Source organism: Pleurodeles waltl, chromosome 7 (genome assembly GCF_031143425.1).
Source record: "Pleurodeles waltl isolate 20211129_DDA chromosome 7, aPleWal1.hap1.20221129, whole genome shotgun sequence".
Lineage (NCBI taxonomy): Eukaryota > Metazoa > Chordata > Amphibia > Caudata > Salamandridae > Pleurodeles > Pleurodeles waltl.
In genome coordinates, this window is record NC_090446.1 from 938677611 (window position 1) to 938692715 (window position 15105).

The following is a 15105-nucleotide window of genomic DNA, read 5'->3' on the forward strand; positions in this document are numbered from 1 at the left end:
TGCTGCATGTTTCTGAAATGAGCGGCTGATCCCTGGTTTGGTCCTATGTGAGTGTCTGTCCTGGCCTGGGGCTGGCATTACATAGCACAGCAATCGTATGTTATTCGAGGGAGCAGAGAAACTGATGCCTGGTTCCGGCTTGACTCACAATCTCTCTCAATTTGGTGCCTGGTTCCCTTCTGATATGCCCAAGCTGGGCTACAAGGAGCAGTGCTTGATTCTGTCTGGTTTTATCGTGTGTTCTTTATTTACTCGTAGTTGATTATTACAGATCAGGCTCTGTGGACTGCACGATCCGGCAGCACAAACACGTCATCCAATGTTTACCTTGGCATGCTCCTGTGACATCCGTGAATCCACCTCACCCTGCCTCTTTAGATGCTGTTGTCCGCTCTCCGCCTGTCTCTTATGATTAAAGTACTCGCGCCATGCCTGTCTCTTGCACAATCAGACTCGGAGCCCTTGCCCCACTTTCCTCTTATGCACTTTGTGCCGAAACAAAAGAAACACAATACATATGAATTCAAAATGAAAAAAAGTCAATAATGAAGAAAAAACGACCATTAATGCAATGTAAATTTTCGAAATTAAAAAGCAAACAATGCAACAATTAAAAAATGTTTAGGGGAGAAATGTGAGGTGTATGGTTAGGATTAGTGTTTAAAGTGGACGTGGAATACAGAAGAATTAAGGGCTAATGTCAGGTAAGGGTTACATTAGGGCAAGGATTAAGGTTCGCAGCAGGTTAAATGGAAGGCAGCAAGGCACACGGTTAAGATTCAAGGTTAGGCCTAGGGACAACGGCAAGAGACATCGTTGCTGTCATTACGTCTTCTTTGATTTTGCGTTTTCACTAAGGCTGCAAAATGAAAAATACAAGTTTTTCGCTGTGGTTTCTTTCATAACAAGACAGTTATTCTGGTGTTCTTTATTATAGCATTCATCATTTCCACACAGATCCATTTCTAGCACAACCGCCTCTGTGAGGGTGGGTGGGTTTGTGGGTGTGTGTAGAGGGTGGGAACGCATGCATGTATATGATTTAGTGTTTGCGTTGGGGTAGGGTGTGGCATGAATGTACAAGTGTTCTGGTCTTTGCCTGCACCATCACAAGGGCAGAAACAGTCTGGATTTAAAGCTCAGTTTTTCTTTTCCCGGTCACCCCAATTTCAGCAAATCGCCATTGCACGAGAAGGGGACCTGCTGACCAAGGAGCGCCTGTGCTGTGGGCTGTCAATGTTCGAGGTGATCCTGACCCGCATCCGCAGCTACCTGCAGGACGCCATCTGGAGGGGCCCACCCCCCACAAATGGTGTCATGCACGTGGACGAGTGTGTGGAGTTCCACCGCCTCTGGAGTGCCATGCAGTTTGTCTATTGCATTCCAGTGGGGACCAACGAGTTCACAGCCGAGTAAGTGTGTCAGACCACAGAATCTGCCAATCCTAACTGCTTTACCTTCTCTCTGCCCACGCTGCTTCCCTGCGGGCTGCCAAGTAAACATGCCCGCCTGCGGTATGTGCCACTCAGCACGGCCTAGTTTCTGTACACTTACTGCATTCGGTATTTATCACGTGTTCCAAACCATAGACAAATTACTGCACAGCAGTCCTCGTTGCCCCGCCCCTTGTCCAGTCACGTGGTACAAGCTGGGGACTCAAAGGGGCTATCGGTGAAGTATGGCCTTAAAGTACCTTTGGGTAAAGTATACCGCTTGCCATAAGTGGCAAACATCATTGACCAAGTACTTCATATCATTGCCCACATCTGTCACTCAGTGATGCACAGGACGCAAATTCTGAGTTAGTGCCACACTGAGCAGGGCCTGCATTCTTCCTCGCGCAGGACGCCTGACCCTGTCACAGAGCCTTCTTCTATAAGTGGGGCGGGTGGCCCGAGCGCCTCAGTGAGAGGTTTTAATTGAGCCAAGGGGAGCGTTCTACTTTAGCCCTGCACATTTTTCACCATTCTGGCCGTCTCTTTCCTCAGTTACCATTCCCTCACTCATTATCCTGCTCTCCTGCACCTGCTGTCTTTAAACCCATCCTCTGCCCTTCACTGGTAGATAGTTCACCATTGTGTTCCATCTTATTCTGGCAGGCAGTGCTTTGGGGATGGTCTGAACTGGGCAGGCTGCGCCATCATTGTCCTGCTGGGACAGCAGCGCCGCTTCGACCTGTTTGACTTCTGTTATCACCTGCTGAAGGTGCAGCGCCAGGATGGCAAAGACGAGATCATAAAGAATGTGGTAAGTTTGTTACATTAGGTTATTGCACGAGTATTGCTCACAGTCTCTTGCAGTGCTGTTGTCTTTTGTCTCAGAGTTCCTCAGCGTGCGGTTCCAGTGTTTCCATCAGAGGCCAGTCGGGGTCTCCCTGTAAGGATAGGCTGGCAGTGGCACAACTCTAATTGAGTCACATTGTCCTCTTCATTCAGTTATGGATGTCTGATTTAGATGTCAGAGGGTTCCTGTGTGGTGTTCATTGAGTATGAATGTCTGATTTAGATTTCAGAGGGTTCCTGTGTGATGTTCATTGTAGAATGGGTGTATGATTTAGATGTCAGAGGGTTCCTGTGGGATGTTCATTGTAGTATGGGTGTATGATTTAGATGTCAGAGGGTTCCTGTGTGATGTTCATTGTAGTATGGGTGTATGATTTAGATGTTAGGGGGGTCACATGTCTTGTTCAGTGTAGTATGGGTGTATGATTTAGATGTCAGAGGGTTCCTGTGTGATGTTCATTGTAGTATGTGTGTATGATTTAGATGTCAGAGGGTTCCTGTGGGATGTTCATTGTAGTATGGGTGTATGATTTAGATGTCAGAGGGTTCCTGTGGGATGTTCATTGTAGTATGGGTGTATGATTTAGATGTCAGAGGGTTCCTGTGTGGTGTTCATTGAGTATGAATGTCTGATTTAGATTTCAGAGGGTTCCTGTGTGATGTTCATTGTAGAATGGGTGTATGATTTAGATGTCAGAGGGTTCCTGTGGGATGTTCATTGTAGTATGGGTGTATGATTTAGATGTCAGAGGGTTCCTGTGTGATGTTCATTGTAGTATGGGTGTATGATTTAGATGTTAGGGGGTCACATGTCTTGTTCAGTGTAGTATGGGTGTACGATTTAGATGTCAGAGGGTTCCTGTGTGATGTTCATTGTAGTATGGGTGTATGATTTAGATGTCAGAGGGTTCCTGTGGGATGTTCATTGTAGTATGGGTGTATGATTTAGATGTCAGAGGGTTCCTGTGGGATGTTCATTGTAGTATGGGTGTATGATTTAGATGTCAGAGGGTTCCTGTGTGGTGTTCATTGAGTATGAATGTCTGATTTAGATTTCAGAGGGTTCCTGTGTGATGTTCATTGTAGAATGGGTGTATGATTTAGATGTCAGAGGGTTCCTGTGGGATGTTCATTGTAGTATGGGTGTATGATTTAGATGTCAGAGGGTTCCTGTGTGATATTCATTGTAGTATGGGTGTATGATTTAGATGTTAGGGGGGTCACATGTCTTGTTCAGTGTAGTATGGGTGTATGATTTAGATGTCAGAGGGTTCCTGTGTGATGTTCATTGTAGTATGGGTGTATGATTTAGATGTCAGAGGGTTCCTGTGGGATGTTCATTGTAGTATGGGTGTATGATTTAGATGTCAGAGGGTTCCTGTGTGATGTTCATTGTAGTATGGGTGTATGATTTAGATGTTAGGGGGGTCACATGTCTTGTTCAGTGTAGTATGGGTGTATGATTTAGATGTCAGAGGGTTCCTGTGTGATGTTCATTGTAGTATGGGTGTATGATTTAGATGTCAGAGGGTTCCTGTGTGATGTTCATTGTAGTATGGGTGTATAATTTAGATATCAGAGGGTCCCTGTGTGATGTTCATTGTAGTATGGGTGTATGATTTAGATGTCAGAGAGGTCACATGTCTTGTTCATTTGCTTATGGGCAGGTTTTAAGCTGCATGGAAAAAGCAAAAGATGTGTCACCTATGTAATTAAGATAAACTACATTTCTGTGATTTACCGAGTGTGCCACCTGACTGGTATGTTGGTTCCTCTCTGAGCTTTCCGCTATAATAATCAAAATACTGCAATTCTGCAATTGTGAGACTCTGTATTCAACATTACTGAGGGCTAGTGGTCTTCAGAGAGTAACACTCCTATTATGTTCACTCTATCTCAGAAATTGCGCCCTTGTTCTCTTCACATCTCGTCCAGCTGTGTATCTTACACCTCATTTCTTCCGTCTGCAGAGCCCTCTTTTCACTCTTCTGGGTGCACTTATTCACACCCCTTCACATTCACAGTTAGTAACAAGAGCAGAACCACCTATGCAACCTTTTGCATAACCCCTCATCCCCAGTCCTCCAGCCTGAGAGAGGCCACCTTTGATCAGGGCCTCACACCACACAGCCTCGTTTTTGCTCCCAAGGTCTTCCAAAGCCAGAGTCTCCAATCAGGGGACCTCTAGATGGGATATGTCTCATGCACTAGTCCGACCTGCAGCCTGTGCATGGAAGCGTGAGCCACAAAACTGTTGGAAACCACCTTCCCTGGCCCAACAACACTGATCACGCCATCATACCCCTCATACCACCGCAGTCCTTCCGCCCCACAATGTCAACCATGTATTCTAGATCCAAGGCACCCTTACTGTACATCGAAGTCTTGTCAGAATTTATTGTGACCGGGGATTAAAGCAATACAGTGCCCTTTGGGCCCATCTTCCATTTGTAGCATGTGGTATAAGTACCTTTTTAGAGCCTTTAAAAGAAACAAGCAAAAAAACCAATAGGTCTCGCCCATGGATGAGCTATTGGCTTTGAGAATCGGGTGGGGGTGGCTAACGGGGTAGAGAAGAAACAGAGACAAGGCAGGTTGGAGGGGCAGAAGACACAGGGAGGGGGAGAAGACAGGGGCAGGGAAGAAGTAGGGAGTGGGTGGAGAAAACTTTAAAATAAAAAGAGACTGCGAGGGGAGAGAGAGAGAAGAAACAATGGTGGGGGAGAAGAAGAAAGAACGAGCAAAGAAAAAAACGGGGAGGTGGCGATAATTTTTAAAAACAGCAATAGTACTTGATTCACAGTGCGAGCAGTAGATGGCCAGCAGAGGAGCACTAATCAAAACTAATTATTCTGATACAATGTCTTTAAATCTTTTTAAAATTCCAATAAATAGGGTTATGCTTTACCTGAAGTCATTACTTGCATCCACCTTTAAAGCTCACCCCCAGCAAGAAGAATGACTGCCATGTGAGATGCTGGTGACAACGGAGTAACCCCATTGGCAGTGGCAGAGCTGTTTTTTTTAAGCTGCCAGAGGAGTGCCAACTTGGAGAGTCCTATTTGCACTGTGCAGTAATGTGGCAGTGGGTCTCGAAAACAGAGAAAAGTTCTGAATTTCACAATATGGTTGTGGAGTCTTAGAGATGAACTGGGACATACAGTGTTGTACCTAAGGCATTGAAACACAAGACAGCAAGTTTCCCAAATTTACCATAACACAAATAAGCAGGTTTATTTTCTAAGGTCACAGTGGAAATTTGTGTATTTGTCTGTCAAAACAGCTGAATAGCCCTATTTCATGGCAGTAGGTGCTGTCAGAGTGAGGACATACGAATTACATATCAGGAATACAATTCCTCGAACATCATTTTCCAGCTGTAACTCTTCTGGCTCCATGTTTCGAACATTTTACACTGCATCTCCAGGCCCCGCCCCTCGAGGCATAAACCTGTTGGTATATGGCTGCACATAGCTTGCCCTGATGGCATGAGAGTGGTACGAGAGGGGCATACATAATGCTCCCGATCTCTCAGAACTGACACATATAAAAAGATCATTTGCTTGTAGTAAGTAAACACGGCTCAACATCAGCAATATCCACTCGCACAGACAGTTCTCACTAATGAGCGGCAAGCGGCATAAAATTTAATCTGTCCGAGGCTGGCTAGCAGTGAGGAGTGGTTACCGCTTATCAAGTAGGGTACGTGAGGAGGCAATCTTAAACTTTTAGGCACTGCTACCTGTCCTGCTAAATATATGTCACATTTCCTTGACTGTGTTCCACAAAATGACAGGGAGACACATAGCTCTCTGCAGGCGCAGCAATGCTTATCAGACAGGAAATTAGACCATAGCCAAAAAGAGCTATGACTCACAGCGCGAGCAGCAAATAGCCAGCAGAGGGGCACTAATCAAAACAAATTACTCAGTACCTTGTCCGTGCATACACAACCTAACAAAAAGGAAGTGAGGTATGCCAAGCACTGTCCAATGAGAGGGCATCAAAGAAGAGCAACAATAAAAACTAATAGTTAGGTAGGGGCGGGTTCCAAGCCCATTAGTGAATACAAGAATCTCGCAAGCGACATCGCATGCTCTCGCAGGCTCAACCTAAACAAGCATTTGCAATGCAACGGGTCTTGCATTTGCTTGAGTTAGAGCTATTAGTGGTGTAAACTCCTAACCGGACTTTTCTTGCCACACAAATTGAAAGGAAAAAAACAAGCACAATCGCGTTATGTAAAACTCAGCACGATGTGCTGAAATTGAAAAACAAAAAAACGAGCGTGATCGTTCTATGTAAAACCCAGCACGATCTTGCTGTGTGGAAAATAAAAAGATAATATAGTCTAGAAACCATGCTGAAAACATGCAGCTTCATATGTTTTCAGTAGTTGGCCGGTGCACTCGAGGAGGGCTAAACACCAGAAAAAGAATGACATATGCATGCCTTTCACTAATGAAATCAAGCGGATTTTAAAAGGCAAGCCCACGAACCAATGAAAGTGACAGTTGTGATATGGGCATGGTTGAAAGCCCAAAGAGAGATTGCAACAGGGATGAAGAGCTTGTGCTCTCGACCCTAAAAGGTGGCGTTTTCCGCCATCTAGTGGTATGGCCACATAATATGAGCCTTTAGTAATGACAGAAAGAGAGCAAATATTAGGGATTTTGCGGTATCGTGGTTCATTAGGTGTCTTCAGAGTGAGTTGGGACCAGAAAGGGGTGTATGCTACTAGCACTGGAGGTGAGCTGGGTGCCCGGAAGGGTGGCAGGAGAAAGCAGTAGAGGTGATCCCTATTGAGGGGGCAAAGTGCTATGACACCTTTGGATAATGTCCGAACTATATAAAATCAAATAAAGAAAGAAAGAACTAAATAAATGACAGCAGACAGCAAGCAGGGGTGAACACATGGTAGCATGGGCCAGATGATGAAGCAGAGCTGCCAACCAAACAAGCGATGCCGCAGGGACCAGGGAGGAGCAGAGGGGGCAACATTTGGTGGGAACAAACAGTACAGGACCTGGGATAAAAATAATGCTGTTGAGGCAAACATATGGAAGAATGGTCAGTTAGAAGCTGTAAAGGCCAGCAGGCACCTCTACAGGCACTGTGGCCGCTGGTGACCGCTGAAACTACCAGAGGCTCCAGGGAGAAGCTCTGAAGCAGAAGATTGCAGCAGAGTAGTGAGGGGCTCTACGCAGAAGACAGAGACATGCACCCCACTTCCCTCCAAGCTCCCTCCCACACGCACACATGCAATTTAAATTGTCGACAGCAAACTAATGTTGCTTTTATGTATGCGGATCATATCGTGGATCACCTGTTCAAGTTAAACCTCACATTTCACCCAACTACCAATTCTCAAGCAAACAAAATGGAGGCAAGTGTATGAGAATAATTGCCCTAAACCTTGGACTCTAGGCTCTGTCTAAGTTCGGAGCCGACCCACGTGCAGTTCATAAAATATCTAAAAACAGAATTGTTCATACTGACATTTGACTCGGGATGTGCAACCGATGATACTGAAAGATATCTTCGTTACGCTCCACTGGATTCACACTATACAAAATACTTTGCTTATAAGCTCTTTCGAAAAGTAAATCTCTGATGTTGAGAGCTGCAACACTTTTTCCAACTGCAAAAGAAAGAAAGAAATCCACCAATCCCATTCCAAACACTAACAGGAAGATCCATCCTACATCCAGTGGCAACACTCCAGGAGGGAAAATTAATGTATTCAGAATAGTTACTATGACACCTAAAGAAACTATCACAATGAACCAGGTAGGACATATCTGAATGATGAGCAATGGATACAGAAAGGCACACTCAGATCATTAAAAGTGCAATGCTTAACTCCCCCATAAAACAAATTGATTATATGAGAAATAAAGACCCTCATTCCAGTGCGACCAGAAACTCCTGTTTAGCTACTGGCTGAACACATTCCGTGTTCGTGTTCCTGACATTCACTATACCACCAGTGCCTGGAGCTGTAACAATGTGCCTCTCAGTGATGGAGGTCCAAAGAAATAAAGCTGTCAGTCCATGCCTAAGGAAAGGCCGGTAAAGTAATGCACAAGGGCAGCTTGTGTTCAGGCAGAAGAAGTCATAATGCAGCTGTGAAACCAGTAGCTTTTCAAATTACCGTGGGAAAGTAGCAGAAAGTTACTATTGTTGTGACATCTCAGACATCTAAGAGCACTGGCTAAACAATCGGAGGAAAGGATATGGCTTTTCAGTAAGGTCTGACAGTTACACCTGGCAGTAGTCAGCTAAACTAGCTCCTGGGCCTGATGGAATGTTGGATACCTCCAAAGCAGGGGCAAGTGGAAAGATATGTTAATCAGATAAATGTCTTATGTCTGAAAAACGAAGAAACACATTCTTGGTGCAGTCTCTAAAGTGAAGACAAAAAAGATCCAGGAGGAAGAGCCACAAGGAAGCATCCCTCAAAGAATGGAAACATGAGGGAAATGGAAAACAACAGAATATTTTTAACAAAAAAAAAACACCCAGAACTGAGGACATTTATCTTTGCCAATCCCGACCTCGTAGTGTTAATCTGGATAAGCAATCCAATTGCAATCCAAATTACCTCAAAATAAAGATGCCTTTGATCTGACTAATGCAAAAACAACCAAGTGATGGAAGGAATGCTTGTATTAATCTCAGCCCCCCACAACTGGGTGATGTTGCATTCCAGTCCATTGTTTAACCAACGTACCACTCTAGAGAGAGAGAGAGACCAGTCGTATACAAAACAGCTAGGACTGCACAAATTGCTAGACCAGGTTCTCAAGCAGTTAAGAATACAAGCAACCACAGACTGGTTTTGGCCTACATAGGCCTTGTCAGTGAGCTGTAGTTTGAACCCTATGGCACACTGCAACGGGTATACACAGACGGGAGTCTGATGCTCATTGTGCCAAAGGATTCAAGCTACACATCAATAATGAGGACCAGTAGGCTGACACCGGTTTGGAGTTGCTTATTTCCCATTCATCGGCAACTTGGTCTGGCAGTTGTGTTGGTTTGTTCCTTCTGCAGACAGATGAAGCCTGATTTTCAAGAGGGTGGAGGATATCTGGAGTGGCACATTGGGCAATAAAAAAGTCCCTAGAATGCAGCCCAGAGTAATTACCAGAGGCAGGTATTATTTCTAATATTTCACTGATCACCTTTCTGTTTCCCTCAATGGGCCATCCTACGTATGACCGATATACCCTGACATCAGATCCATGCTCACTGTGGCACAGGAATCAAGATGTACCTCACTGACAAAACACATCTGAAATTGCTTGTGTTTCTGTTCAGAGGGAACCAGGAATGGCAGTTCAGCTGGACCTTATTGTTTTCCTCAGCTTGTGCTCTGTCGGCCCCTTTAGTTGTGACCTAAGGTAGAATGTGTTATATTTTCATCCGATTATCAGTGGTTCTGAGCCATTCACTTCCCAACAGGTGACAATGGTGGCATTTATGGAGAAAATACAATTTCAGTAAATTTGCTGATGTACAACTTGTATTTCCTTTCATGCTTTCACAAAACTCTACTCTCAATGAAATGTGTCCGTCAAGAGTCAAGGATGAACTCTGAAGTGGGGCTATTCCTTTTTTAGGATAGAATCGTTCCCTTTCCGAATGTCCTAAAGTATGCATGAATCCCCATCACATAGCCTAGGACTCTATAAAAGATTCATACTTCAGAGAAAAAGCTACTTCCACTACTTTTGCTATTATGGATTATTCATCTGCAACTCACCCAAAATGACAATAAGGTGGTTTACCGACAGTTAAGCTGTTATGTGGTTACCCAAACCAATCTAAAAATGACACTTAAAAGGAGTCTTGTGGTGCTAAACCGAAATGTCCAAAGAAGGTTTTGGTTACAGATAAATCCTCGGGAACATGCCCACTGCGTTTAAAAAAAAAAAAATGTGAACAACTACCCAGACGGTCAACTAGCTGTGCACACAATGTGCACTGCATATAAAAATATAGGTTTCGTTCGGTTAGCCATTTGTGCTCTGTTACACTGGGTTCTGGCTAGCAGTACACCATGATTTTTTTCTTTTCTGATTACCCAGTTTCTGGACTTTTCACTGTGGGTGAGCCTCAATACTGGTGTGTCACCCAAGGTAATCACATGGTAAACAGACTGCACATGTTTATCGCCAGTGTCCGCCTTTTAAGATAAGGCCGTTTTGATGCAGCAAGGATAACCAACACTTTCTGGTTACACATGAACATGTGTGCACACGTGTGCGGGCTGCGTTGGGAGACGACTGTTGTGTGCATCCCGGTGACAGCGTACAGGTAGCTCGGAGCAATGGGGACTCTGCAGGGATAGGTATTCACCTGGGATAGGCCTCAGGAGGGTAGTTTACACTTTTAGGAAAAGTCAGGGTGCTTTACTGTTTTAACTTTAGTGACACTCCATTATACAGATGGGGAGGGAACTGCCTTATAGTGTAATTTCCTTTCTCCTTGGCCTACAGAGAACATTGACGCCTTGAATTAGAGTGTAACCTGTGCAAGAAAATTAAATTTCTAACTTTCAAAATTATAGTTGCAGATCTTGTGAGTCATTCAGAGTTTACATATTTTCTTGGCTCAGTTCAGATCAGAGCCCAGGCCTTTTGTCACCCTGCTGTGTCCAGTAATTACATTTGCTCCAGCAGCCGGGTCAAAGGCTGCCCCCACACTAAAGGAGCAATTAGTACTACTTCTCCTAATTCCTGAGGAGGAAAGGGATGGGGTAGGGTGATCTGTATCAATCACCGAGTTGTCACACTGCACCCAGGGATGGGCCTGCCCAAGTCCACTGAACAAAGGAGAGTGCCTAGACAACTGGAGCCAAGTCACAGGGGGGTCCCCTTTGAAATTCTACTGTGAAAGTCCCTGGCAGTGATGTTAGTGAGGGGTGGAGCTGAGACCCCAGGAGCTGATGTGACCAGTGGCTCCTGGATGACACCATTTTGGATTGTCCCAACACATTGTGCAGGAAGAATGGGAAGTGGTGGAGAGATGATGTGGTACCCTATGATTGGTGAGGGGTGCTTGTCTTTTGGAACCTTTCTCTCCCCTATATAAACTGTTGCACAAGGGGAAGACTCTCTTCTTGCCTTTGGATTTTCTACCTACCACGCTGCTGGATCCTGGGACTGCCATGGAGAAATGGAAGGATGTATCCTGACACCTCCCCAGGACCCAGGACTCTGTCTAGTGGACCCCTGCACCAGTGGGTCTCCCCAAGGGGCCAGTGAGGATGCCCCCCTTACTCCTCCTGAGGACCAGTTGGGGGAAGCGCTGGACTTTTCTGCGCCCACCAGCAAAGCTACAAAGGAGAACTGGTGCAGGGAGCAAGGAGGACTTTGGAGGTGAGTAGGGTTGTTGATACTGCCTCTGGTGGATAGCTCTCACCACCAGGAGTAAAATGAGCCCAGGATCATCCAAATCGGGCTAACGGGGCCCGAGTTATGGCACGTAATTGTCCTCAGAGTGAGTAGGGCTCCACCGCCGTTTGTTCAATTACCCCGAGGGTGGACCTGGGCCCAGGGGATGGTGCAAGAAAGCTAAATCTACCCAGTTTGAGGAGAAGGCATGTATGGGGCACCGTCACTGTGTTCCTAACTCACCAGGGGATCACATCCCCTGGGCACGTTCATACTGCAGAAGCCAGGACCTTCTCCGGACCCCCAACACCTCAAGGATGCGAGGAAGCGCCATCATGCTTCCCTGTCAATAAACAGAAGGGGGCCCAGGACCCCATCCCTGGGCCCTGGTATGGCAGCAGGAGGCTGACCCAACTGTGCAAGTCTGCCCAATGGAGCAGGCACACACAAAGGAAGGCTGACAGCTCCTGTGGCAGCACATGGCCATGCTGCTGCGTGGGGACCAAGTAAGGGCAGCCGGGTGTGGGCTCCCTGTGCCACCCTCTAATCAGTTCAAGGTCTGGGGTACCCAGGTAGGATCATGCATCCCACAATAGAAAGTGGCAAACGTTGTGTTAGACTGCATCCTAAAAAAAAAAATATATAGGAAAACCTCATTGCAGCTCTCCCTGGCACGGCGGGAGAACCACGGCTATAATATTCACTGCACTTCGGAGACTCACCCATAATGCTTTGTGGGGCCTTTTCTTTAAAAATCAAGTTTGCCCATATCTCAACTTGTGGTGGTTCTAGGACAATAGGACCACAACCAAATTGCTCAGCGTGACGTGCTCTTGTTCCCTTGGATCATCTTCTGTGTCCTCACTCGAAGATGGGAGACGCCATAATCATCACCTTCCCTGCTTTTGAATGCATTTTCAAGCTCTTCCATAGCTAGAGCTTCAGTTCTACAGCTTGCAGTAGTTTACCCTCTAAAGGCCTTGTGTATGGTAACTTTTTAAAAGACATGGAAGGCTTGAAAATGTATAATTCATGTGGTTATCCTCTTTAGGGGCTGAAAGTGTGAATACAGTGCAATATTTTTCACCATGCTGCTTCCATGTGGTTATGCGCTCTAGGGGCTGATTGTACGGTTACACTAAAATGCTTTTTCATCATGCTGTTTTACTGTGATTCCCTCTAGGGGCAGTTCTGATCATTACAGTTTAATGTCCATGTATATGAAAGGATGCACAGACAACAAGGGCCTGATTTATGAAAAGTTATCGCTGCCTTTGCGTCATTAATTATATAATTATATTTTGTAAGTTTGCGCTGCTTTTGCATCACAAAATGACGCAAAGGTGGGGCAAACTTTTCATAAATCAAGCCCTAAGTGTTTTATTGGGTTTTCATAATAATTGCACTGGTTTTATTGATACATCCTCATCCGAATTATGACAATTATTCATGCCAAAGTAAAACGGTTATTACACAATGACTGTTGAAACCCACTTAATAAGTTTGGGTGGCACCTCTAGGCCCCCAGTGTTTACACAATGTCATCTATGGTATGATCGATCTGCCAAAGTATATTTGTAAATTATTGCGTATTATTTAGTAGAGTGTGCGTAACAAATGTGCTGCTTTTTCTAAAGAAAAGGTACTGACTGGACAATCATTTATTGAGTGTTATTATTGTGTGCCAGTGCTTGGTGATTATTAGCCAACACCAATTCCCTTGAGTAGGCCGTCGCTATCCTATAAGAGTCAAGCACTACAATGGGGAGTTTGGCTCCCACTGAGGACAGCTGAGGAACTATTTATTACTAGTGCTGGCCACGCAACTAACAACCCAATTTCCAACATGCTCCATTAACTAATATGAGCTCAGTGTACCAAACAAAACTTACAGGACATCTTTCTGTAACCTAGTTCTTCACCAATTATCATTTAGTTTTTGGTACTTTCATTCTCCATATATTGAAGCACAAGTCTACTCTCCTCACCCCACCATTTTCATCATTCACATCCTAGATATGCATTGTATTTTCAAAGCAATGAGTTCTTTCTTGCAGAGTTTTCAGTGCATTTTGTCTGCGCACTGAATTCAGTATACTTGAGTTCGTGAAATGCTACATGAATCTAGGACTGCATCTATAGCAGATCAATAAGTAATGATATTGTACTCAGCAGTCTTATTATGTGATTATTATATGATTTAGAGGAAATTGAGAACTATCAAGTTAAGGTAGCATGCTCTTCAAGGAGGGATCCAGAGTTCCTCAGGAGATTTGTAAGTCAGAAACTGTACAGAAGAATGATGTTGTAGGGGTGTAATGCACTTCAAGGGGAAGGTCAGTTTTTATGGAAAGCGGTTGCTATCATAAAAATATATAGACTGTTAAATATCCAGGATATCTTCTATCGATAGGTCTCAAACTGTACTAAGAACTGTGGCCATAGAATTTGGTTCTCTCCAGCTCACTGAATAAGCAACATAAAGGTCTGTTTTGCTCCTAATGATTGGGCAGACACTCCCACCAGACAAAATAGGAGAAACAAATAGAAAGAACTCTCCCCAAATTTCCACCTGCCCCACTCTAGAAATACATCTAGATCAGTGACATCACAAGCTGTGTACAAACAATAAAGCATATTTTACATAAAATAGATACAAATGTATATTCCATTTTTCCCTGCTTAACAATGCTTCACTTGCCGCTCGATAAATTATGATAGCTGTGCAAACACCTGTCAGAATTTAAAGAGGAAAAAAGCTCGGAAGATACTGAGACATGAAGTGTTTGCTGCTGTAAGCACTAAAATCTGTATGTTATGTCTCATTTAATTTAAAATTGTAAGATGTGCTAATAACTGCACTCGATAAAGCGCATTCTTGGAAAGGGCAGTACACGAGTGAAACCCCATATTCTATTGGATGCAATAATTATCACATGCAAGACTGAACCACTTGTAATGATGGCCTGGAAATAAGAATGACTTTTTAAATATATTAAAAATTCGGTTTTACTCCCAAATTCCAAACTCAGAAATTGAATAACTTAGCCTTTGAAATCTTATAAACCATGCCCTGAATGGTTGGTGCCCATGTGTTTCCAGTTGACATTGTTGCCCTGTCCACCACCAACAACTGCACCCTGAGAATTCAGTTCTCCTGTTTCCCCTGAGCGATTGGTGCCACAGTGCCCTCCTTAGCACTGTGCCCCCCGGTGACTGGTACACCTGATCTCAATGTAAATTATGTCCTGTTAAGCTGATACCCCAGTGCCCTCTGGCGACATTGACCTGAAAAATTGGTGGGTGTGAGCATCCTCAGTGGTGTGCCCTGACAAATGAATGGCCCTGTACATACTGATACCTGTGTCCTTAGAAATCTGTGACTCTGGTAAACCCTATTGAGAAATTGGTACTTCTTGCTT

At 44.5% G+C, this 15105-nt stretch overlaps 1 protein-coding gene across 2 annotated transcripts in view; it reads left to right on the top strand.

Moving 5' to 3' along the window:
- The window catches only part of CYFIP2 (cytoplasmic FMR1 interacting protein 2), a 191463-nt gene that overhangs the window by 163736 nt on the left and 12622 nt on the right, over window positions 1-15105 (top strand). The window contains exons 29-30 of one of the 2 annotated variants that reach the window (XM_069199646.1): window positions 1174-1412; window positions 2100-2247. In XM_069199646.1, coding sequence (XP_069055747.1) covers window positions 1174-1412; window positions 2100-2247 — 387 coding nt within the window. Of the gene's footprint in view, window positions 1-1143; window positions 1413-2099; window positions 2248-15105 lie in introns of both variants that reach the window. The other variant, XM_069199644.1, reaches the window with a different exon arrangement.